This window comes from Tinamus guttatus, unplaced genomic scaffold, assembly GCF_059628265.1.
Source record: "Tinamus guttatus ecotype Peru unplaced genomic scaffold, ASM5962826v1 Tinamus_guttatus_pri_ptg000117l, whole genome shotgun sequence".
Taxonomy (NCBI): Eukaryota; Metazoa; Chordata; class Aves; order Tinamiformes; family Tinamidae; genus Tinamus; species Tinamus guttatus.
The window spans coordinates 198537-223329 of NW_028288651.1; the positions used below are offsets into that span (position 1 = coordinate 198537).

General features: G+C 40.3%; 1 protein-coding gene across 1 annotated transcript in view; it reads left to right on the forward strand.

Annotated features, from left to right (window-relative positions):
• Positions 1-24365, forward strand: part of LOC104567792 (gamma-aminobutyric acid type B receptor subunit 2) — a 196070-nt gene extending 171705 nt beyond the window's left edge. The window contains exons 13-16 of the mRNA XM_088521333.1: positions 373-555; positions 2514-2643; positions 14300-14417; positions 21936-24365. Of these exons, the coding sequence (XP_088377459.1) occupies positions 373-555; positions 2514-2643; positions 14300-14417; positions 21936-22101 (597 nt within the window). The 3' untranslated portion in view covers positions 22102-24365. The remainder of the gene's footprint in view (positions 1-372; positions 556-2513; positions 2644-14299; positions 14418-21935) is intronic.
• Positions 24366-24793: the final 428 nt, after the last annotated feature.

Sequence of the window (24793 nt, forward strand, 5' to 3'; positions counted from 1 at the left end):
TACTGGGGAAGATGGCTTACTATAGTTTTTTTAGAGAAAAAAAAATGCAGCCATTGATATAAAGAAATCAATGAAGGAAAAAATATATTTGATGAAATACTGAAATATATTTTTAAAGTGATTAAGAAACAGTGAAATAGATTTGATTTTTGTCTCTAATTTTTTGGAAAACTGTACAAGATCATTTTGATTAAACCTGTTCTGTGAAATCGTTCAGAAATTAAGTATTGCACATGAATGATTTTACTTTGTACTTAAAAAGTTCTTTCTCAAAAGTCAGAAGGAAACAGATTATCTTTCAATATTTTGGAGTACAAAACAAAAAATAGACAAAAACATCTACAGGATTTAATATGAATTTTCACCTTTCAGCTCATCACACTGAGAACAAATCCAGATGCAGCCACACAGAACAGACGATTTCAGTTCACCCAAAATCAAAAGAAAGAAGATTCAAAAACATCAACATCAGTCACCAGTGTCAATCAGGCCAGTACATCTCGACTAGAAGGACTGCAGTCAGAAAACCACCGCTTGAGAATGAAAATAACAGAGGTATTTTTTATAGCATATACACTGCCTATGCCACACAAATCATTTTAAAGTATTAATCCACAGAACCAAATTGTCCCTTAAGCTATAAGAGCCTTACCTTTTTTCTTATAATCTGTTTAAATATTGACTATTTTTAGCAGAAAAAAAAATTGGCTTTGCCCCTTAGCAAAATATTGAAATAATAGGAAATAGATTACTTGTATCAATTTATGATTAAAACAGCTTTAGCATATCAAAATGAAACTTCATTCATAAGAGCAAATTAACCTGTTGCTTCAATCAGATATGCTTAGCACTGTATAGCAATTACTACCTTTACATATAACTGTAACAGACACTTGCAACCCCAAGGCCACTTGAGATCTGGAGATTTGTCTTTGTTTTTGTCTATGGCTGAGCTCAGAGATTGCTTTTGCCACTACTTCTCAACCTCTCTGAGAGTTTGCTCAGAAAAGCTGCTAGGCAGATTTTAGATCTGCTAAGAAACCGTATTGCATAGTTTCTTAAACTAAAAGTGACAGTTATGATTGTGTACCTGACCCATGGCAAAAAAGACCATGAAGTTTACTCAGTCCTTAATGAGAGAAAGACTAAGGACATTAATTCCATTTTAGCTATAATAGCTGACATAGCTCACAAGATCTCGCCATGTGTCTTACAAGGAACAGGAATGCAATTACAGGTAAGGCTGGTCAGGGCAAATGAGGCTTATTAGTGCACTTGGGCACTCAGGTCAGTCCTGATACTCCTTCCAGACTTCATAGGAATAGATTAAACTAAATTCCCAGACTCAGTAGGTCCAAATAAGTGGGTCATTTTCAAGGGGACTTGGAACATGTCCTTCCACAAGGTGTGGTTTATTCATCTTGAGTTACTTACTCTGAACTCTATAAGGAAGCAGTATAAAATTAAATTCAGCACTATTTTATTTTAAGTCAGCATTAGCTTGGTATTGGACCTACCTTAGTCACCATATCCTGGGCAACTGTTCACAGAGAGCATTCCAAATCCCCATTATGGTGCTTATATCTGGTTATCTTCTACTGGGGACATGGCCAATTAAATACAAGGTAGCATGTGGGGAAAGCTGTGTTCAGCTCCATATTAAGATAAATGGATACAGCAGACCAGCAGAACACATTTTTGCTTCCCTCTCTCTCCCTCCAACCTTCAAGGATACTTTGGTGAAAATGTATTTTTTTGTATTCCATCTATTTCTATTTTTTCCCCTGCTGGAAAAACATGCTTGCAATGGCAGCTTAATGCTAACTATCAGATTATACATCGTAAGACGTGGATGAAATTTTCAAATCACAAAAATATAGAATGCCCTCATCTCCAAAACTAAAAAGAGTTTGATTTCTCTTGTAACTACATACATAATAAGTCTAAGAGGATTCTCTCTAAGAAAGGGAAGAGGAATAAAAGTAGCTTTTAGGAGGAAAAAAAATTCTGGTAGAGTTGACTGTCATCAATTTCATGTCCAGACATGACTCTTTTGCCATATTTCAGTTACATTCTGACAAAATGTTAGTTAATTTTACTCAAACAAGTAGTTGTAACTATGTATCTCACATTTGTATGCATAAATAATAAACAGTTCAGAGGTTTCCAACTGAGCATTCTAATGCCCATCACTTTCTTATTCGGTAGAATATTTGAAATTTAGACCGTCAGCTTTTGACTCTCGTCCTTTATAGTTTTATTATGACCTTGTAACGGTTCTTATTCCTTAGGCATCCTGTGTGTACAATCTCACAGCTGAATGTGGTTTGCTACAAACGAACACCATGGTATTTTAGAGTTATAAAGAGCACTTCAAGTACACTGTATTTCCCACACTTACACCGAATGCACTACCATTCTTGTCTAATCGTAGAAAGCTGGGCAGTTACCACAGATAACCTAAAGCAATGATTCTTGAAGTTTTAATGAGTCATACTCTTTCTGTTTGGCAGCTGGACAAAGACTTAGAAGAGGTCACAATGCAGCTGCAGGACACTCCTGAGAAAACAACGTACATTAAGCAGAACCACTATCAGGATCTTAATGACATTCTCAGTATACGGAACTTTACAGACAGCAAAGGTTAGTAAAACCTTCAGTAATCTTTGCCCACTGAGATCCTGACTACCAGTTTCAGTGGATTGAACACTCTAATCTTGCTAAGCCAGATCTTTAATATTTTGCTTGCATTATGAAAAGCATGCAGAGACACATAATATGCTATATATTATACACTAAATAGTTATTTCTCTGTATGTCTTCTTCCATTGTGTGCCTGCCCTATGTATATAATACAGATGGTAAAGCACAAAACATTTTAAAACATTATGTTCAGAATTCAAGAGGGGTTTTTTTTGTGCTGAATGGAAGGAGAAAGTCCCAGAATGTTTCACATATGGGAGTTAATTGAACCAGCTTTCAGCTCTAGGAAGTCCAGTCTTAGTAGGATATTCAAATCCTGCCTTTGGACATCTATCACAAAAGAGACAGTGTAAATATTTCATGCCAATTTGGACTTTAAATGTAGAACTGAAGGCATTCACATATGAAAATTCTTTCCTAGGAACTGATTAAAGAAGGATTTCACAACTACTGCAATATTCCTAAGTTGTTTCTACCATGTCTCTTGGATCACTCCCTCAAGAAATACACACAGAAGTATTGTTTCCATTAAAGCTATTTCACTTCAGGGAAGAAATAAGATCTGGAACATAGTGCAATAAAGTAGAAGCCAGGAGACTCAGCTTCCATTTCTGACTCTCGTATTGATAGATTCTGTGACTTCGGGTGAATCATTCTGTACAGCTGAATATCATTACAGCATGTGAGAAAAGGAATTGGCTTGTATTGGAAAAGCACAGACTTGCCTGTTTGTTGCAATGCTAGGCTCAAGTTTCCTATTGCTGTGGCAGTGTAAGCTCACTTAAATGGAACAGAGGCCACTTCCATAAAAAAATATTTGTTGAAAAATGTTTTTTTAACAACAGCCACAGTTCATATGTGATTTTATAGTATACTGAATTATTGGTCGGGTAGGATTTTTTTTTTCATGTAGTTCTATATTTTAGGCTGGATAGACACTTGGCTGTGTAACTTGTGGCAAAAAATTGGTAGAGCTCCGTAGAGTTCCCACATTCCCTTTTTTAAATTTAAAAAAAGGAGGGTGGAAAGGAGGAAAAGAAAAATGTAAATAGCTGCTGGAGGCGTGTGATTATCGGACTGAGATCAGCAACAAGAACTAACATCAGTGAGTGGGATGAAGCAGTTTTACCAAGTGTTTGAAAGGAACATGTAGAGTGTTCCACTCATGTCAAATGCTCCAGGAAAAACGATAAATAATGAATAATATTTCATGCAGAAAATATATATTACATTATGCCAAATAGCTGTCTGAGTTTGGGTATAAAAAATTAAAAGTGATCCTCAAGAGGTACGTTGGGATTAAATTTAGGACTGAATGCTGCCAACAGCAAGCGGTAGGATGTTGGCAAAGAAATCAAGGAGAAAATTTAACCTTTCTGCATTTACTTGTGGCTATCCCCAACAGACATTGACAACCAGCTGCTGCTCTAAGCACCAGCAACTAAGATTTTCTACAGTCCTAAATTTCCCCTGATACAGTTCCTTAACTTCTATATTTCTGCTACTCACTATATAATTAAAACCACTCACACCTATGTGCTATTGGGTTTTACAAGGTAGATATTATTCTATATAACTGCAGTTCCTAGGCACAGTTTTCTGGATGGGCCTGCCAGATCAGTCCCAGCACAAAAAAAGCAAAAAAAGTTCCCTCTGGCTATCCTTACACTAAATATATACTAAATATAATATAAAAGTATATATCATATAAATGTATTCTATATAAGTGCATACCATTAATTGTTATATTATTATAATTATTATAAAATAGTATGATACTAATATTATATTAATGATATAATGATATATTAAATTATTATATTAATATGCTGTTAATATTAATGTAGTATTAATTTTATTAAAAATATTAATATACTATTCTATATATACAGAACAAGTGAAAATGTAGAAATATATACTACATATAATAGAAATGAGAAAGATCTGGAGTCCAGCTTGCAAATGGTATTTGAAGGTTGGCCCCACACTTTGAAGGCAAGTTCCCCAGACAAGAAATTAGGGAGTATCCTGATTCTGATCCAAGTCATATCAGATTATAAACTCTGATAATCATCTCTGACAATGTAACAGGTAGCCTCTGACCCAGCCTACTAACCAGCTCTTGCCAGCCTCACTGTCCGTCCATTTACATTTCTTCTGCCTCTGTTTTCTCCCTTTTCCTGTTTCCCTCTATGTTTGTTATTTGACTGAATCTCCTCTGTATTTCCCTTACTGCAGCAAATCCCAATTTTCAAATCATGTGTTTAATTTGACTTTAATTAAAATTTGATAGTGGAAATCAAAATAATAAGACTTTGGAGAATTCACTGCTGCTTCTCTGTAGATGCAAGCAGACATAGCTGGAATGGTATTAAAAAAAAAAAAAAAAGAATGGGCTGTACAGCTCCAAGAAAGTTAACGCTGCCTGAATTTAAGTTTTCTCTAGCTATGCATTTCATATAACCTTTTATAATGAAAGCTCAGCACTTGAGACAAGCCTCAAAAGACATAAATATTTTATTAGTGTAAGTTAGAAGTTTCCAGATTTGTCATCTCCAGCTTGCAACTGGGGAAGCCAGTCTGATGTTTTGCTGTTTTTAAAGTCACAGAAAGGCGTGAGTCCAGTTTGCACCTAATAAAATACATGAACTGAAGGAGAGGCAGTGTTAAAAGATGTCAAAAGTAACAGCTGACTTGGAGCTAAAAATATCAGAGCAGATCAGTTGCAACTGATCTTGTGGGCATGGCTGAAATCTATATCAATATGCTTTATAGAACAACTTGCTGTTCTAGAATTCACATAAATAGTGTAATGAGGTATATCCCTATTGCTTATATAAATTCATAACACTGCATTTCACAGGACTGATAATAAGATTTATGCAATGTTTCTCAAACAAGTTCTAATAAAAGTTTAATGTTATAGCATATTTCAATATTTTTCTGATCTTTAAAAATTATCCAGTGACACCTAATCTATAGCTGAGTGCCAAAATGGGTTATTTGATTTTTCCCTCCACCTTCACATTTACCTCAAATATTGATTTATGAGCCAAACCTTAAACTAAATTATTCAGCATATATAGATACCGCAGTGCACTCCTTTAAGTGGTTGACCTTAGGTGAAGTTTTTTAACTTTGGGGGCTCTGGTCAGTTATTAATATTAAAGCTCCTGGTATACTAAATTGTTTTCTTGTTTGGGGCTCCATCTATATATAGCACAAACATTTTAATTCACTAGGCCTCATCTGAATAGAGATATTATCCAAAAGGTTCATCTCTTATTCAAAAACCTGTAATGTCCCTGAGACATTACAGCACTTGGCCATATAAGAAATATTGTTTGTGGTTTAGGGTTTGATTGCTTTTTTACATAGGCATTTGCCTGTGCTGCCTTGATAACTTTGTGTAGTCAAGCAATTCTCAAAGTGCTCCATGGACCACAAATAGCTTCCCCTATTAAATATGAGATGTATACATAAGGCATTCCCCTAACTTCCCTTTACATTTGTTACATTCCTCAGATATTGTGGATGCTAACCTTCTCAGCGATGTCTGCAGCACAATACTAGCTTTTCTGCTGGCTTTCTGCTTGCCAGTTCTGATCATCTCACTCCAGTTGCAAAGCTGCCTCATCTTAAGGCAGGGATGTGACTGTAGATGACAGCAGCATTTGGCTTGGACAGTTGCTGTAAATGGCAGTGGTGTTGATGTATGGACCCAAAGCTGAGTTTTCTAGGCAGACATTTGGAAAAGAGACAAATTTTTCTGTGATGCTATGCAAAGAATAGGGTTGTGTCAGGTAGTTCCAGGGAAGAAATACACTGGCTTAGGCATCCTCCAGAACTTCCAGAATCGGCTCACTGCACCAGTGCAGAGGGTGCCAGAAACAACAAAGACACAGTGAAAGTAGTTCTTTCTTAAGTACAAGTTACTAAAAGTTACTGAATGTTTTACAGCAGCTCTTCAGAACAGCCATAAATTAGAATACTCTTGGAAATAACAAAAAGTAACAAAGATCTATGTTCCAGCATGCAATTAAGAGTAGCTTTTCAGAACTCTTACAGGCATTGTCAATAAACTAATGAAAAGAACTACTGTAAAAGGTTTCCCTTTAGATATTACTTCCCCTTTTCTTTGGTCCCTCAAATGTTCTTCATTTTCTCCTGCTGAAGGCCAAAATACTGTTCTCTGCTAGGTATAAATAAGTAAAAAATACATCCATATCAGGATTGATATTGATCTGCAGGAAAAGCACAAAGGGAGGAAACTGTGTGTTTGTTGGACCAATGAGTTTTGTTACCTCTGGAATCTTACAGCCTCGTTGGCACACTTCTATCTGATAATTTATTAAATTCATGATTCACAGATAGTGGGAGTTTCATAAAAAAACCTAATTAAGAATAAATCCTTCAGTAGGATCTCTACCAGTAGAACTTCTACCTTTGACATTACAATTCACAGAATCACACAGAATCACAGAATTCAGAGTAGTGTATTAGAAAATGTAATGAACGAAAACCCCACTATTGAAAGCATGGTAAGATACAGGATGCAACCTTGCAATAGACCCTCTTATGAATACTTTTTTTTTCTTTTTTTTGGTCATACTAGCAAAATTCTATCTGCAGGCACCACAGGTTGCTTAAAATGATTTTTTGTGTGTGTTTTGAGACAGGAGATAATCTTTACTCATTGCTTTAAATGGAAACAGAACATTAATTTGCATGCCAAATATGCCTACATACTGTCAGTTGTCACCCTACTCCAATATTTCTAGTGTTAGCTTTTCCCCACTTAAAAGTAGCTCTATTGCCTGTAAATGGAAAGCAAAACTGAGTTCTTCTATGATAGAAAAATATTGCTTCTACTAAATTAATTTGATTCGGCCATTAATTTGAGTCTAAAACCACAGATTCAAAGAAAAGCTTTTCAAAAGTATATGGACAAGGCTTTAAAGTTATTTTAAAGAAAACATGTAGCTTATTATATCTTTATATGCATATATATTAGTTTCTATGAAGTAAGGGGATTCCAATCTTGAAATTGAGGTCACTCCAGTTTCAATAGGGAGAACATTAATGTTACCTCAGGACCAAACTGCTCTTCAGTCTTCACTTCCATTGTACAGACAAACATGTGGAGTAAAGGGAGTTTCTTCTGATTTACAATTATTGTTATAAGACAATATCTGTAGCTTTTATTAAAATATATATATATACACTTTCAAAACACAGCAATCAAAATCATGACTGCCAAGTTCTGTGAGCTTAGTTCAGGAAATTTTCTTCTGAAATTCTTTCTTCCATCAGGAGAAGATATGGTCATTTTAATTTTCCTTTCCATGTCAAGAGAAAGAGCTTCTTTTTCAAGATATCTTCCTGCATGCTGTCGGTGAGGTATCAGATTTAAGACTATCCTGAAACTTTTCACAAATAAAGTGGCTATTGTCACAATCCAAACAACAGTAGTGTGGAAAACTACAGCAGTTTTTAAAAATCTACCTTCAATTTTAAAATTTTGAGGGTTCTTTAGTAAATAAGCAACATTGTTCCTGACAATTTTTATAAGTCATTATTACACGAGGGTTACTCGCTATGGAATATAAAATGTGTTTCCTAGCAAAGTGAAAACAAGGGAACTGATAGACTTGAACAGCAATTCTGACATCAGAGGAATGTTGCCATTAAAGATTAGTGACGAAGAGGTTCAGTAAACTGCATTGTACACATGTCAACAAAACAAACTTTGAGGTAAAGAAATACAGCTTCTAAAATGTTGGTAGACACGCAGGGTTAAATCAGAGTGCTCACCTCAGTGAGAGTCACATGGGGTTTTCTGTCTGTGGCTCTACAATATTTGTTAACATTCATTAAGTGCAAATGCCAATCCAGATAATTTTGATAGAGCCAGGTTATGGAGTGATTATATGTACGTCAGGGCTGAAGGGAGAGCTGCCTCTGGGAAGGGAAAGACAAGCAGCTGGGAGGAGAGACCTGAGCTTCTCTGTAGACTGAACAGGCCGAATTGTTGCAGCTTAGAGCTTTGTAACTCAAAGCCTTTTCTCCACTGCAGATAAGCAAATGTTCTATGCTTAAGCTGCTGTTTTTCACTATCAGCTGGGTAGCAAGTTTTGTTTTCTAATGAACCAATCAGTGATTGCCACGTGAAGCACTTGAGACCTCTTTGTCCTTTCTTCCTGTGTTTTGTGAGTGGTGAATGCTCAGGCAACACTTCAGGTTCTTGTTAAAAGTCTTCAAAGACAAGAATCACTTAGAAACTGCTTCTGGTTAAAGCAAATGCAATTCTGAAGGTGGTTAGATCATTCCAATGCAACTTATTCAGTATTATCATATGCAATGGCAGTCCCCTGAGAATGAAGAGGATTTTTAAAGTGGCATACCAAATAGTCAGTGAAAGAAAAGATGGAAAGGAACTGTTCAAGGCATTGCTAAATTTCAAAGGAAATTAGAAAGGAAAGTGTATATGATAATAGAGAGTGCTTTGTTCTTTAAGCTCTAGCTCCTGGAAACATATGACTAAGCAACTTACTTACTCAAATAAACATCAATAAAAGAGAAAAAAAATGTTAAAAGTAAAAAGAACTCCTGACTGGTGGAGCTGCATCCTGCAGTCTTCCCAGGAAAGCCACCCTGAGAGCCCCCCAATTCAGTCAGAAAATACAGTGCCCTCTTGCCCTAGGACAGAGGGGGCGGAATAACAGTATCCAGGGACAATCAACAATGGAAACGGGTCCCCACTCGAGGTGGCAGAAGATCCCCTCCACGGCCCACCTCACCTCCACCTGTATCCACATTCAACAGGTACGAGGCCCTGGAACATGTGGATCAGATAGAGGAGGCCTTGAACCAAGGCCCGTCTAGGGGGCTCTCTCCAGAGAGGCAGTCTGATCCATGCTGCAAGGCTGCTCCCCCTAAAGTGAAAAGGAGCACCCGGAAGAAGCGGCGGGTGATCATCGTGGGTGACTCCACGCTACAGGGCACGGAGGCACCGATATGTAGACCGGACCCCTCATCCAGAGAGGTCTGCTGCTTGCCAGGGGCCAAAATAAAGGATGTTACAGAAAGGCTCCCAAGAATTGTTCAAGAGTCTGACTATTATCCTCTAGTATTGTTTCATGTGGGCACTAATAATGCCATGGGGAAAATGAGGGATGTCAAGCAAGACTTCAGAGCCCTAGGGATGGCCATCAAAGGTACAGGTGCCCAGGTAGTGTTCTCCTCTATTCTGTCAACGAGGGGAATGGATTCAAGGAGGAGAAGGCGGATATGGCAGATTAACAACTGGCTGCGCCACTGGGCTTGGCAACAGAGTTTTGGCTTCTATGACCATGGGACTCTGTTTGATGACCACCAGCTAGTGGGGAATGATGGGACCCATCTTAGCAAGAGGGGCACACGTCTCTTTGCCAAAAGGCTGGCCAACCTGGTTAGGAGGGCTTTAAACTAGGCAAGAAGCGGGAAGGGGAGTGGCCCACTGACACGGCAAGCAGTACCGCACAGCCCAGGTCAGATGGCGTCCAGCGGGAGTATGCTAGTGGGGAAGTGAGGATAGGAAATGATCACGGAGGGTCCTCTTCCACCCCTCCTGGGAAACCTGTGGCCTCTGTTGCTTCCCTGAAATGCCTGTACACCAATGCGCGAAGCATGGGGAATAAGCAGGATGAACTGGAGATCTGTGTGCGGTCCCAGTGTCATGATCTCATTGGAATCACAGAGACATGGTGGGATAGCTCGCACGACTGGAGCGCTGCCATGGAAGGCTATGTGCTCTTTAGGAAGGACAGGTTGGGAAGGCGAGGTGGTGGAGTTGCTCTTTATGTGAGAGAGCAACTGGAATGCATGGAGCTCAACCTGGGAGTGGAAGATGAGCGTGTTGAGAGCTTGTGGGTAAGGATTAGAGGGCAGGCTAATGTGGGAGACACTGTGGTGGGTGTCTGCTACAGGCCACCTGACCAAGACGAGGAGGTTGATGAGGCCTTCTATAGGCAGCTGGATATTGCCTCACGGTCACAGGCCCTGGTTCTCATGGGGGACTTCAACTACCGCGACATCAAGTGGGAGGACAACACAGCCAGGCACAAGCAGTCCTGGAGGTTCCTGCAGAGCGTTGACGATAACTTTTTGACGCAGGTTGTGGAGGAGCCGACGAGGAGAGGTGGGCTACTGGACCTCGTGCTATCAAACAGGGAGGGCCTAGTAGGAGATGTTAAGGTGGGGGGTAGCCTCGGCTGCAGTGACCATGAGTTGGTGGAGTTCAGGATTCAACAAGGAGGTGGCAGGGCTGTAAGCAGCCTTGCGACGATGGACTTCAGGAGGGCCAACTTTAGCCTCTTCAGAGACCTCCTTGGTAGAATCCCATGGGCTAGTGCTCTAGAAGGCAGGGGGGCCCAAGAGAGCTGGTTAGTTTTCAAGCGGCACTTCCTCCACGCCCAGCAGCAGTGCATCCCTGTGTGTAAGAAGTCAGGCAGAGGGGGCAGGAGACCTGCGTGGATGAGCCGGGAGCTTGTGGCAATGCTCAAGCAGAAGGCAGCAGTATACGGAATGTGGAAAAAAGGACAGGTCCCCTGGGAGAAATACAGGAACGTAGTCAGGGAATGCAGAGATGTGACAGGGAAAGCTAAGGCGCGGTTGGAACGCAATCTGGCAAGGGACGTTAAAAATAACAAAAAAAAAATCTTCAAATACATTAACAGCAAAAGGAAAATCAGGGAAAACGTGGGTCCGCTGGCAGACGGGATGGGCACCCTGGTTACAAATAACACAGAAAAAGCAGAGTTGCTCAATGCCTTCTTTGCTTCGGTGTTAACCAAGGGCAGCCCATTAGAGCCCCAGGCCCTAGGGACAAGAGAAGAAGCTGGTGGAGAGGAAGACTTGCCCTGGGTAGAGGAAGATTGGGTCAGAGGGCACCTAAGGAACCTTGATACCCACAAATCCATGGGCCCTGATGGGATGCACCCCAGAGTGCTGCGTGAGCTGGCAGATGCCATAGCTAAGCCGCTCTCCATCATCTTTGAAAGATCCTGGAGAACAGGGGAGGTGCTGGAAGACTGGAAGAAGGCCAATGTCACACCAGTCTTCAAAAAAGGCAAGAAGGAGGACCCAGGCAACTACAGGCCAGTGAGCCTCACCTCCGTCCCCGGAAAAGTGATGGAACGGCTCATACTGGCCGTTGTCTCCAGGCACATGGAGGACAAGAAGGTGCTCAAAAGTAGTCAGCATGGATTCACCAAGGGGAAATCTTGCCTGACTAACCTGATAGCCTTCTATGATGAAATGACCGGCTGGATAGACGAGGGGAGAGCGGTGGATGTCGTCTATCTCGACTTCACCAAGGCTTTTGACACTGTCCCTCACAACATCCTCCTGGGCAAGCTCCGGAAGTGTGGGATAGATGAGTGCACAGTGAGGTGGATTAGGAACTGGCTGGATGGCAGGGCCCAGAGAGTGGTGATCAGCGGTGCAGAGTCTAGTTGGAGGCCTGTAGCTAGCGGGGTCCCCCAGGGGTCAGTCCTTGGTCCAGTCCTGTTCAATTTATTCATCAATGACCTGGATGAAGGCACAGAGTGCTCCCTCAGCAAGTTTGCTGATGACACGAAACTGGGAGGAGTAGCCGATACCCCAGAGGGCTGCGCTGCCATCCAGAGGGACCTGGACAGACTGGACAACTGGGCGGTGAAAAACCTCATGCAATTCAACAAGGCCGAGGGCAAGATTCTGCACCTGGGGAGGAATAACCCCAGACACCAGTACAGGCTGGGGACTGACCTTCTGGAGAGCAGCTCTGCGGAGAAAGACCTGGGTGTCATGGTGGATGATAAGTTGACCATGAGGCAGCAGTGTGCTCTTGTGGCCAAGAAGGCCAATGGAATCCTGGGCTGCATTAAGAAGAGCATCTCCAGCAGGTCGAGGGAGGTGATCCTGCCCCTCTACTCAGCCCTAGTGAGGCCGCATCTGGAGTACTGTGTCCAGTTCTGGGCTCCACAGTACAAGAGGGATGTGGAGCTGCTGAAGAGAGTCCAGCGCAGGGCCACAAGGATGATCAGGGGCCTGGAACATCTGCCCTATGAGGAGAGGCTGAGGGAGCTGGGCCTGTTCAGCCTGGAGAAGAGAAGGCTGAGAGGGGATCTAATCAGTGTATATAAATACCTCAAGGGAGGAAGTGCAGAGGACGGTGCTGGTCTCTTTTCAGTGGTGGCCACTGATAGGACTAGAGGAAATGGCCGGAAACTGAAGCACCAAAAATTCCATAGGAACTTAAGGAAAAATTTCTTGACAGTGAGGGTGACAGAGCACTGGAACAGGCTGCCCAGAGAGGTTGTGGAGTCTCCTTCTCTGGAGATCTTCAAAACCCGCTTGGATGCGGTCCTGTGCCACGTGCTTTAGGTGACCCTGCGTATGCAGGGGGATTGGACTAGATGACCTCTAGAGGTCCCTTCCAACCCTAAGCATTCTATGATTCTATGATTCCTCTCCCCAAAAGCTAAAAGGCTTCAAACAATACAGTTTTACGTTAAGCAAGATCCCTTGCCTTGACAGGATCCTTTGGCAGGGACAACCTCCTCCTTTTTCTGTAAACAGTACAACTGAAAGCACAGGAAACCTCTTTAAGGACATACAACACAGATAAACCTACAAAGTGAAGGATTTCTAAAAATCTCCAAAAAAGGGAAACAGAATTCTATTTTTGACTTCCAGGTGTTAGCTGAGCAGAAAAAGCAGATTCAGACTTCAACCCATTCTGGATTTTAGTGCTGCTTTCATTTTGTTTGAGATTAATTAATTTCTGCTTTTTCATCTCATGCTCGTTTGTGGAATCAAATATTCTAATGTCCTTTTCCAATTTTTACCTTATTGTTGTCTTCTGTGTTGCCTTATTGTCTGCAGCAGTCACTGTTTCTGTGTGTATAGTAAACAAGTACCTGTGAAAGATTTGGAGCTGCTCTGTAGTAATTTGTGAAAACTGTGCGCTATCCTCATTGCTGGAATATTTTCTGTGTGTCTTTACTTGTTTTAACACAGTAGAAGACTTTGAAAATGCATATAGGAACAGAAATGATTTTAAGCAAAGACAGTCTTTCTAAAATCGCTGTGTTTGCCCGTTTTTCTCAGAGACTGAGGCCACAAATTTCAGGACAGTTTACCATTGGATACCAGAGATCTGATGGGAATTAAGTTACTTGCAGGGAAAAGGTAGTTTTCTATATTCTCAATATACAGAAAATTCCTGAAGAAAGCCTAATTATAACATGATCTTTCCTACCTATAAACAGTCTTTGGACCAGAAATTCCCTTTTTAAATCATAGCAGGGAGGGAGAGAGAGTAAAGGAAGAGAAAAAGAGATTTTGTCCAATTTCTATTTCTTTATATAAGAAGTGCATACAAGAACGAGTGTACAAGAAGAGAAGCACATCACAGAAAGAGTACCCCAGAATCACAGGGAAAGCATTGTATTGGAATAGAGGAACAAAGGGTTCCCTTTTGAGGGTTTTGGAAATTTTAAAAGGAAACAATTGTAAAATGTTTTTTTCATTTGGTCATAGTAAATTAATACTGAATGTATTGTCAATCTAGATGGTGAGAAAGCAATTTTGAAAAATCATCTTGACCAAAATCCTCCAGCACAGTGGGGCACAACAGACCCTTCCAGAACAAGCAAAGATCCTATAGAAGATATCAACTCTCCAGAACAGTAAGTAGTACACTGTTACATATTGGTTCAGAGGCACCCCACATATACATGTGCTTGTACACACACACCTTTTATTGTTTTAGCCTTAAATTCCATCCTGGATGTCAGCTGCTTCCCTGATAAAATGTAGATTTCAGTAATTGCATTTCACCCAACTCATATTTTCCCTCTCAAGCATTTTAATGGAAAGACCTTCACTGTCATCCAGCCAACCCCCTGCACAGAGATATCAGCAGTGGATGATGTGAAGGCTGTATTGCTCATACTTCTCTGCTTGCAGCTCTCCATTCCCCACCACTTGTAGAAAATATACCCCAAACAAAACTAAAATATTTATTTTCTCTTGTAAGAAACTCACGTAGTGTGGTGTTTAAAGTTTCTGTAGAGAATTAGAGGACAGGCTGTGCCCAAAATGTGAACAAGCCAACAATATGTAAAGTAGAGAAGAGAATACTCGCATATGCACGTGTGCCTAATTACTATTATCAACTGTCCAGGTGCTTCCACACAGTCATCCCATGCACAGTCATCTATGGTCACTGCTGATATTAAGTTAGCTGAGAAATAAAAACATTCTTAGGGCCTTTCAGTGTTGCCAGAGCAGCTTGAACCGTGTGGGGCCTAGGAAGACCTGGAACAAGCAGCCCCCTCTTAGAAACAGTGCTGTGGCTACAATTAGAGGCTGGCAAAAAAAGCTCTTAAATTCATATACTACCCTCTATCAGCTGAGCAGAGCCTGCAATGGGACAGAGATAAGGGAAGCATAATGCTTATTTGTCTGTAGAATAAGTCATTTCCCTAAGGTAGTGTAGTAAAACTGGCATTATTTTACCAGTTTTGTGCCGGGCAATTTATAGGCTTACTAAAAAACATAGTAAGGTAAATAAAATACATAACTAAAAAGACTGAGCTACATCTGAGTCTTACTAGACTAAGTTACTGTTACATCAATGATAGCAGGTCATTTCTCTTCCATTCTTCCCCATCTTGACAGCAATATAGAAAGGAACAGGAGGATATAGTCTATTAACATGTGGCTCCATGGCTGGCATCATCATCATAACTTTGGGTTCTTTGGCAACAGGAAGCCTTACATGGCACCGGGCATGCTGGCATCAGATGGGTTCATCTTTCCCAAAGTAGGAAGAGGCTCCTTGGTCATGAGCTAGTGGGGCTCATTGATAAGGTTTTAAACTACATTCAGTGGGAGAGGAGGATATCATCAGGGATGCTGATGATAAAGTAAGGGATGGCACACCATGCCGTTCATGACAGCCTAACACCAGGGCCAGCAAAAGATGCATGGAGCCTGGAGAGGGAACACAGATGGTCTGGCTGGAAATGTGAAGGTTGGGGACAGTCTCAGCAGCAGCAACCACAAGATGTTAGAGTTCAAGATCCTGCGAGAAAGAAGCTGTGCAATAAGTAGGATTGTAACCGTGGATTTCAAGAGAACTAACTTTGACCTCTTCAGGGACCTATTTAGAGGAATCCCTGGGACCAGGGCCCTAGAAGGAGAGGAAATCTATGAGAGTTGGCTAATACTTAAGCACAACTCCAAGCTCAGGATCAGTGCATTCCTACAAGAAAGAAGTCAAGCAAGGCGGTCAGGAGACCTGCAAGGATGAACAAGGAGCTCTTGGTAAAACTTAAGCAGAAGAAGAAAATATACACTACATGGAAGAAGGGTCAGACCACTTCAGAGGAATATAGAAACTTTGTCAGGGAATGCAGGGATGCAGTGAGAAAGGCCAACGCCTGTGTGGAATTAAATTTAGCAACAGATGCAGAGACAACACAAAGGGTTTTTAAAAATACGCCAGCAGCAAGAGGAAGACTAGGGAAAATGTGGGCCTGCTGCTGAATAGGGTGGGTGCCTTGGTGACAGAGGATACTGAGAAGGCAGAGTTACTAAATGCATTCCTTGCTTCGGTCTTTACTGCTGAGGCTAGTTACCATGAACTATAGAGCCCAGAGAAAAGAGAGAAAATCTGTGGAGGAAGATGTTCTCCTGGTTGAGGAGGATTTGGTCAGAGATTATTTAGGCAGACTGGACACTCAGAAGTCTATGGGCCCTGATGGGATGCACCTGCAGGTGCTGAGGGAATTGGCAGATGTTATTGCTCAGTTACTTTCTGTTGTCTTCAAGAGGTCATGAAGAATAGGAGAAGTGCTGGAGGACTGGAAGAAAGCCTACATCACTCCAGTCTTCAAAAAGGGCAAGAAGAGTACCCAGGAAATCACAGGCCAGTCACCCTCACTTCTATCCTCAACCTAGAGGGACCATCTAGCAGCTCAACCTAGGGACCATCTCTAAGCTCTCTAGGAAAAAAAAAAAAAAAAAAAAAAAAAAGGTCATCAGTAATAGTCAGCACAGATTCACCAAAGGGAAGTTGTGTTTAACCAACCTGATAGCCTTCTACAATGGGATGACTGGCTGGATGGATGAGGGGAGAGCCATGGATGTTGTCTACCTTGACTTCAGCAAGGCTTTTGACACCATCTTAGGAATGGGAAGCTCAGGAAGTGTGGGTTGGGTGAGTGGACAGTGGGGTGGATTGAGAACCAGCTGGATGGCAGAGCTCAGAGGGTTGTGTTAATGGAGCTGAGTCTAGTTGGAGGCCTGTGGCCAGTGGTGTCCCACAAGGGTAAGTACTGGGCCCAGTGCCATTCAAGTTATTCATCAAAGACTTGGGCAAGGGCACACCCTGAGCAAGTTTGCAGATAATACAAAACTCGGTGGAGTGGCTGACTCTCCCGAGGGCTGCACTGCCATTCAGAGGAACCTAGACAGGATGGAGAGTTGGACCGAGAAGAACCTCATGAGGTTCAACAAGGACAAATGCAGGGTCCTGCACCTGGGGAGGAGTAACCCCAGACAGCAGTACAGGTTAGCGGTTGACCTGCTGGAAAGCAGATCTGTGGAGAGGGATTTGGGAGTCCTGGTTGACAACAAGTTAACCGTGAGTCAGCCATGTGCCCTCATGGCCAAGAAGGCTCCTGGCCTGACTCAGGAGGAGCGTTGCCAGCAGGTTGAGGGAGGGAATCCTGCCCCTCTACTCAGCTCTGGTGAGGCTGCACCTGGAGCATTGTGTGCAGTTCTGGGCTCCTCAGTACAAGAAGGACATAGAGCTTCTAGAAGGGGTCCAGTGGAGAGCGACAAAGATGATTAAGGGACTGGAGCATCTATCATTTATTTCCTTCTATTGCCTGATGCAAGAAAATTCAGAGTTGTAACTTTGTCCTTGCACTGCTTCACAGCAAAAATAAATAAATAAAAAATAAATAAAGCAATTGCTAACTCCTTCACAAAACATTCACAAAAGATACCATTCGCTAAAATGTCTAGTTACTTCATAAACAAACAGGTCACTCACTGAGAAAATTCTGGCTTGATGAGGTCAGCAGAAAAGTGTTTTGTTATTAGAGCAGAAAGTGCATGGTTATTAGAGATCTATCTATTTCCAGCCCCATTTATAAGAAGAAAATGGAGTCTGAGTAGATGAATGCAGCCTCATCAACATGTGGCCCTCTTAAATGGCATACTGAGAAAAAAATAGACACTGAAATAGTACAGCTGTCCTCATACAGGAGCCGTGTCATTTGTGTAAGTCAGTTAGCTTCCTATAGGCTGGCAGTAACTAATGGGAAGACTGTGATTTACTAAAGGTCTTGAAGAGTAGGTCAGAGCAAATCTAAGTAATCACTGATAATCATGGGAAGCATTTAATGAACTCCTGGTAAACCAAGACAGTGACATTCAGCACTATACAGCTATGATTGTGTCCGTTCCAAGGGTCAATGTCTGCCTTGATCATGCATTGGCAGTTTGGTTACGGGAGTCCGACACTTTGGGCACAGATGACAGATGGAATGAAGTTTCATATAGAATGTGAAGTCCCAAAAAGGAGACCATAACAATCTTGAGGTCTAGGAGTTTATGATTCTTCCTCTTTAGAAGAGTTCATCCCTTTCCAAACTTTAAGTTTTCTAAGAAAACAAGACTATGGACAGTAAATAAGCAGTACAAGAGCGCAAGCTCAAGCACTGCTCTACAATTTTCCATGATGCTTATTAGCATCCTCCCTAACACAATTTTGTTAACTAGAGTTCTCACAAATAATGCTCAAGCACAGTCTGACATGTATAAACCAATTGGGCAGAGTTTAGCTTCATGGATGCAAGTTGCACCATGCCAATCCATCTCATAAAGAAAGAGCACTCTAAACCAGTTTAGTTATGTATAACATTTTGTTTCCCAGGCCAGACCAGGATATGGGTCATGCAGTCAATTTTTTCATTTCCTTACATGTGTGATCAGATGGGACCGATCAGTATACAGACATCGTGCATTGTAAAAAAAGTTACTAATGGAGTATGCTGATATATTAATCATGATACTATTTGTATTCCACTCTGACAACATCCTGATTACATATTTAAGGATCACATTGGTCCACTTAACTGTATTGTGGCCATACAAGCATATTCAATGGGACACCTAGTATAATCATCTGAAGATATTTTCATTTTTGCAGCTTGTTGCATGTTGTCCCATCTCTACAGAGTGAACCCATTTTTTTCGCTGTTAAAATTTACACAGTTCCCATTTTAACAACAATATGTAACAGTCTTTCAGATATCTCACTAAAACTGATGATAGATACAGCAGAACCCCACTAAGATATGCCACTTTGGAAGACAATTTCCTATATAGGGTTGCTCTTTTTAAAAATTTTGAAGCAGCTAACATTGTGTAACCTGTGTAATAGAAACTACCTTGATATTTTCCAACTGTAATTAAAACTCTAATGAGAATTTGAAAGACAATAAAATACTCTGTTGAAGTCAATTATTTCAACTTTATTAAACAAATGCACTTACCAGAAATGTTGTTTATGACTAGACTATTGCATTACCAGCATGTACTTTGTCATGATCATGCCTCCTTTATTCTGTTTCTTAACTAACTGCAGTTCATACTGGTCTTTCTGAGATCATACTCAAAACTGCTTTTAAAATAAGGTGACTTTGAAGGGTTAGTTTGATTGCTAGCACATCTTGCTATAATGTAAGGGTTTTTTTAAAGAAATTCGTCTGCTTTCTAGAAATCGTTAAAAATTAATTTAATGGTTTAAAAACTGAAAAGAAGTGCTCTCTGAATACTTAGACATAGTTTACACATTCCCACAGATGTTAAGACTTTTGATTTCAGCAGCAGTTTTTTAAGTCTCCCCACTTACCAAATGGATCTCATCAATAACCTACCTCAGTTTTGTAACACAGAACCAAAATATTTATCAAATGCTTTGCCACTACCTTGTAACATCATGAGAAGTGTTTCTGTGCACATGTACGCTTGAAATCAAGCTTTTGTTGTGATTTTATTTATTCCTGATAAGTGACATGACTATATAGGGCTGAGTCTTATTTAAACAGTGTCCTGATGCTCTCTGTATGCCAGCAACAGTTTTAGCAAGCCAGTGCTGCTAACCATACATAACTAACCATACTTTGACCACAGCATACTTGACTATATCCTTTGACATATATTTATTGTATAGCCAACCTGAACCAATATGTATGTCATCATCTTAAAAAGCATTGATACAAATTGCGGGCAGAGCAAAAGAGGAAAAGCACTGATAATGGAGCAAGAAGTAAATAGCAGTAAAGTAAATGGCAGAAGTAAATAGCATCTTGTTTGGATTCTGCTGAGCCTTTTTATTTTGTTCTGTTTCTCCTACGAGTTTGCCTAAACCTGTTAATGTAGTCTAGTTTCCAAGCTACACTCCTCTACCTGAATTCAAGGTATGAGGTTTTCCAAGTGAAAGTGAACTTTAAATAGAGTTAAAGCCTCCGCTGCAGCAATCATTTGGCATAGTCAATTAAACATGCATTGTCCATGGCATGGCCTTTAAATGGGTGGGAAAAAAATCCTATTTCCTCCATTATGTAACTAGATTCTTTAATGAACGTCCACAACAATTGAACAAAAAAAGCAGCTCCACTGGTGTGAAAACAGGCATGCGTTGCTCTGTGTTTGACCTTGGAATGAGAGCCAGAATTACAATCAGCAGTTAATGAGAACTAAGCACAAGGAAACAGTGAACCATGCCATCCTGGGAACATGGCATGATTTTATTGATGCTGCCAAAAAGAGTAGGGCACAGTGGTAAAATAACAATGAGTGGATTTTATTTAACCCCAGGATTTCTAGCAGTACAATGATAACTATTATTTTGCTTATATTGCACCAAACTTTTAAATGTCCTTTTGGAGAAAAAAGAGAGAGAGAAAAAAAAGGGGGGGGGGGCAGGCGTTGTTCAGCAGACTACGATTATTTATACCTCATCTTTGTATTTAACAAGCCTCATTGTAGTTTGATAGTTATATTATTCAGTCTCTGAGCAGTGCAATGGATGCCTTGGTAGCAGTCTCCACTTCCAAACATAAAGCAAAAAAGTACTGAGATGTCATTTGAATCTGAAACGCTATCAAAAGGCAAATTCTCAAACATACACTCCTTATTCGGGCAAGGCTTACAGGGAATTACAAGTTTGAAACACTTGTACTGATATGATGCATTGTATGGACATTTTTCTTCTGAAATTAAAACACCCGTCTTCAGTCAGGCATTTTGACATATGTCTTCTCTTTAAAAAAGTTCCTTCTCATTTCAAGAGTGAATGCCTCCAGATGGAGAGACAACCCTGGTATGGTAACAACTTAATCATATCTCTTGCACTGACAAAACTTAATTGGTTTTTGATTTTGTTGTGAAAGTGTGGGAGTTTCAATGGCCTTTTCTCAAGGGGCTGTCCTCTCCATGGGTTACCTGGGCTCCTTGAGCTCATGGCTTACCACTCCTTTACAAAAAATACAAACCCCAACCTGCTATGCTAGTGTTGATGTTCTAGGAAAACTGGATAGAGAATGTTGTTTTTTCTAATTACTAAATTTTAGTATAAACAAGGTTATACTGCTTTCAGATTGATGATTAGGTAGTCTGGAAGCACTGATTGCACTGGCTTGAGAGCACCTTATAAGCACTGACCTAACCTGCAAAGTTGAACTATTTTGAAAAATCTAGCCATCTCAGTGCCTTCGCTCCTTGCACTTGTATTTGCCTTATCTGGAGTTGCCAAAAAAAAGCCACTGTTAACATCTTAGTGCTAAAAGTGAAGCATGGCTTAAAGCTCAATCTGTAACCTTATACATTTCCATGAATTTAGGAACTTCTTTTCATGTGGTAGATCACTTTGCAAGGAGGCTGTTAAGCCTCATTGCAGATTTAACATTCTCCCTTTTTCTAGCATCTTAATATCTAACCAGAAAAAAGAAAATCCCAAGGGGGAAATAACACACCAGTCGTATACCTCAACTGCAGCAAATATAATGCATTTGGCATTAACCTTCTCCATCACAGCAGTAGGCACAGAAAATCTTGAAACAGCCTATCAAATATATAGCATATTACTTTTTCCTAACGCTTCTCTTTCCTTGTGTCTCTCACAGCATACAGCGTCGGCTGTCCTTGCAGCTGCCCATTCTTCACCATGCCTATTTGCCATCCATAGGAGGAGTTGATGCTAGCTGTGCCAGTCCCTGCGTAAGCCCCAGTGCCAGTCCTCGGCACAGGCATGTGCCATCATCCTTTCGAGTAATGGTTTCTGGGTTGTAGAAAAGGGAGACCAGTGCTTCCTGAACTGTTTTTAAGTACTCAACGACTGGACTAAATCTGACATAGAACTGCTACAAACATATAACATTGGCTCTTACCACAGAGGAACTACTGCTGAGGCTATCACCACAAGAGTACCAATGTTACTCACGAGAGAAGGCAGAGGAGAGAGATACACAAGGATTTTGATCTGTAGCCTTATTCATGAAGTTATTATTTCTTCACATTCAAGTCACTGAAAATGTTTCTTCCCAAATTCCTACCAGCAACAAGGATGCTGGGAAATACAGATCTTGCAAAAAAGACACTAGGAAAACAAACATTCAAATGTCACTGAGCTTTATGCTGCTGAGAACATGCAATTCAATACTGTATCCATGTAAGGAAAATACAGTGACTGAGCTATAACATATTTATTGAAATAGAGGCACTTCATTTTTACAGGAGTTGTATTAAATTGCTGGAAACATTCTGCACTGGTTAGTCTTGCTTGTTTTCATTTCAGGGATAATATTTAGCAAGAAAGAAGGATTTCGAAAAATGATTCCTCAGGTGTCATCAAGACCCTGCATTTCTATGAGCAGGCCCACCTCTAACTAGCAACTATACATGAAACCGTAGCAAAGGCTGAAGCTGTAGTTCTGAGTTGTTACCAACTAGACAGCTGCTTGGTTGGAATTGGAGCACTTTACCCAGTGCATCTCCAATAATGATAGTAATGACTGCCAGGTTCCACTGCCGACCACCTGCAGCTTCATTTTGAAAAATTTCTGCACCTATTTCAGAATAAACACTAGCAACCATAATATAGCGAGCTGGCTGGTAAATCCTATGACTGAAAACTCAAGAAACTCAGGATGGAGGAGTAGTAAAGTCTTAATGCCACAGGATGGATTGCCTTTCACAGTTTGTTTAATTATGTTATACATAATTACAGTAAAATTAATTTAGTGGACTTGGAGGGTGGGATGGGTTAGGACACAGCATCTTGCTGCTGCAGGCAGAGCCTGAACAGCATGTAGATTTTAATATACACTGTGTTTGCCTTGTTCCTGTGCATGTGACGGTCATAGCAAGATCTTGGAAGGATAAATCAAAATTACTCATAGAGTATTTTATTTGACTACTAAAAGGACTGTGAAAATGTATAAGGATTTTATACTTTAGATTAATTCCCCAAACTCAAGCAATTAGGAAGAATGACAGTGGTATTGCATTTCAACCAACTCTGGAGCCAGACCATCAGAAATGAGTCAGATTTTTCCAGGGAACTGGAGGTGTGCCATCTTATTGCCAGGCTTGCTTGTTAATACTATGGAAAAATATATATATGTGAAGCACCCATGGGGCTCTCAATTCTCTTTGACCAATGTCTGTGCAACTCAGACCAAGCCTTTGGAATGAAGATGCTGTAAAGGTTACAAATGAGCAATGACTGAGGCAAATCAAAATGTTCATTAGCCGAAGAAGAAGCTGGCATAAATCTTCGTTAAAAATAAAATACACATCACAGTGGTCAAAACCAACATGAATATATATCTGAATCTTACAATCAGGAGCATCACAGAATATTTCACTTGGCACATACTGTAGGAGAGGTTATGGAAATATCTAGCTTTTAGAACAAAAACATGTAAGTATAAACACAAATAAAATAGAACTCATTAATCTGTTTAAGCACTAAACACTGACATTGTCACTCTGTGTATTAACAGTATTGCTTTATCATCAGGGCTTCGTTTATTTTAAAAGGAATGTTGATTTTTAAAAAAGAAAATATAACAATATTGTATATAATGTATACACAACATCTCTGTAGAAATATTATTCCGACATAGCAGGAAAAAAAATCTCAGAAGTATCGGACCATTGGAGGTGAGTGTGTGTGTGTCTGTAACTCTTCGTGAATACTGACTGTGGGATGTTTATTAGGTATAAACCATGCAGTACATTATTTGTCTTAATGACACTGTAGTTTCATAACTTTTTTTTTACTTTAATGCAGATAATAAGATCAACCAAGTGAATATAGCTATTTAATGTTTCTGTTCTTTTATACTGCAGCAAAAAGGTACTGTAAATTTATGAAGAGGCTGTGCCCCAATGGCATTTTCCAATGATGTTAGTGCACAAATGCTTTAAACTAGACTGGAACTGCCAGAATAAAATGTACATGAAGAATTTCTTGTATAACCTTATACTGCATGATTTCAATTTTTAATAAATTGTTGCAAATCTGTTTTTATGAATAAAATAGAGAAACATAGCTTTTTTGACTCTGCATTCTCTTTCCTCACAGCAAAAATATCTAAATATAAATATATTTATGTGTGGATGTGTGTGTCTGTGGGTGTAGTAGAAAGATTCACATCTGAAGAAAACAGATAGACCTATTTGCACCCTGAATACAATTATTGGTGTACTCCTGAGTCTAAGCTAAAAAACTACATCAAACCAGACTAAACACATGCACTACTCTCCACCATACTGAATGAGAGTTCAGGAGAAAAAGCAAGATCTGAATAGTTCATATTAATAATTGAAGTTGAACAAATCTAGTTATATAATAAGATTTTTGCCTTGGTGAACATTATGATTCTGAGAACAGTCACCAATTGTTTGATAAAGGCACCTGTCTATCCATTTTTGGCAGTGATCTAAATCAGATTCTGCTGCATGGCAGAACATGGGG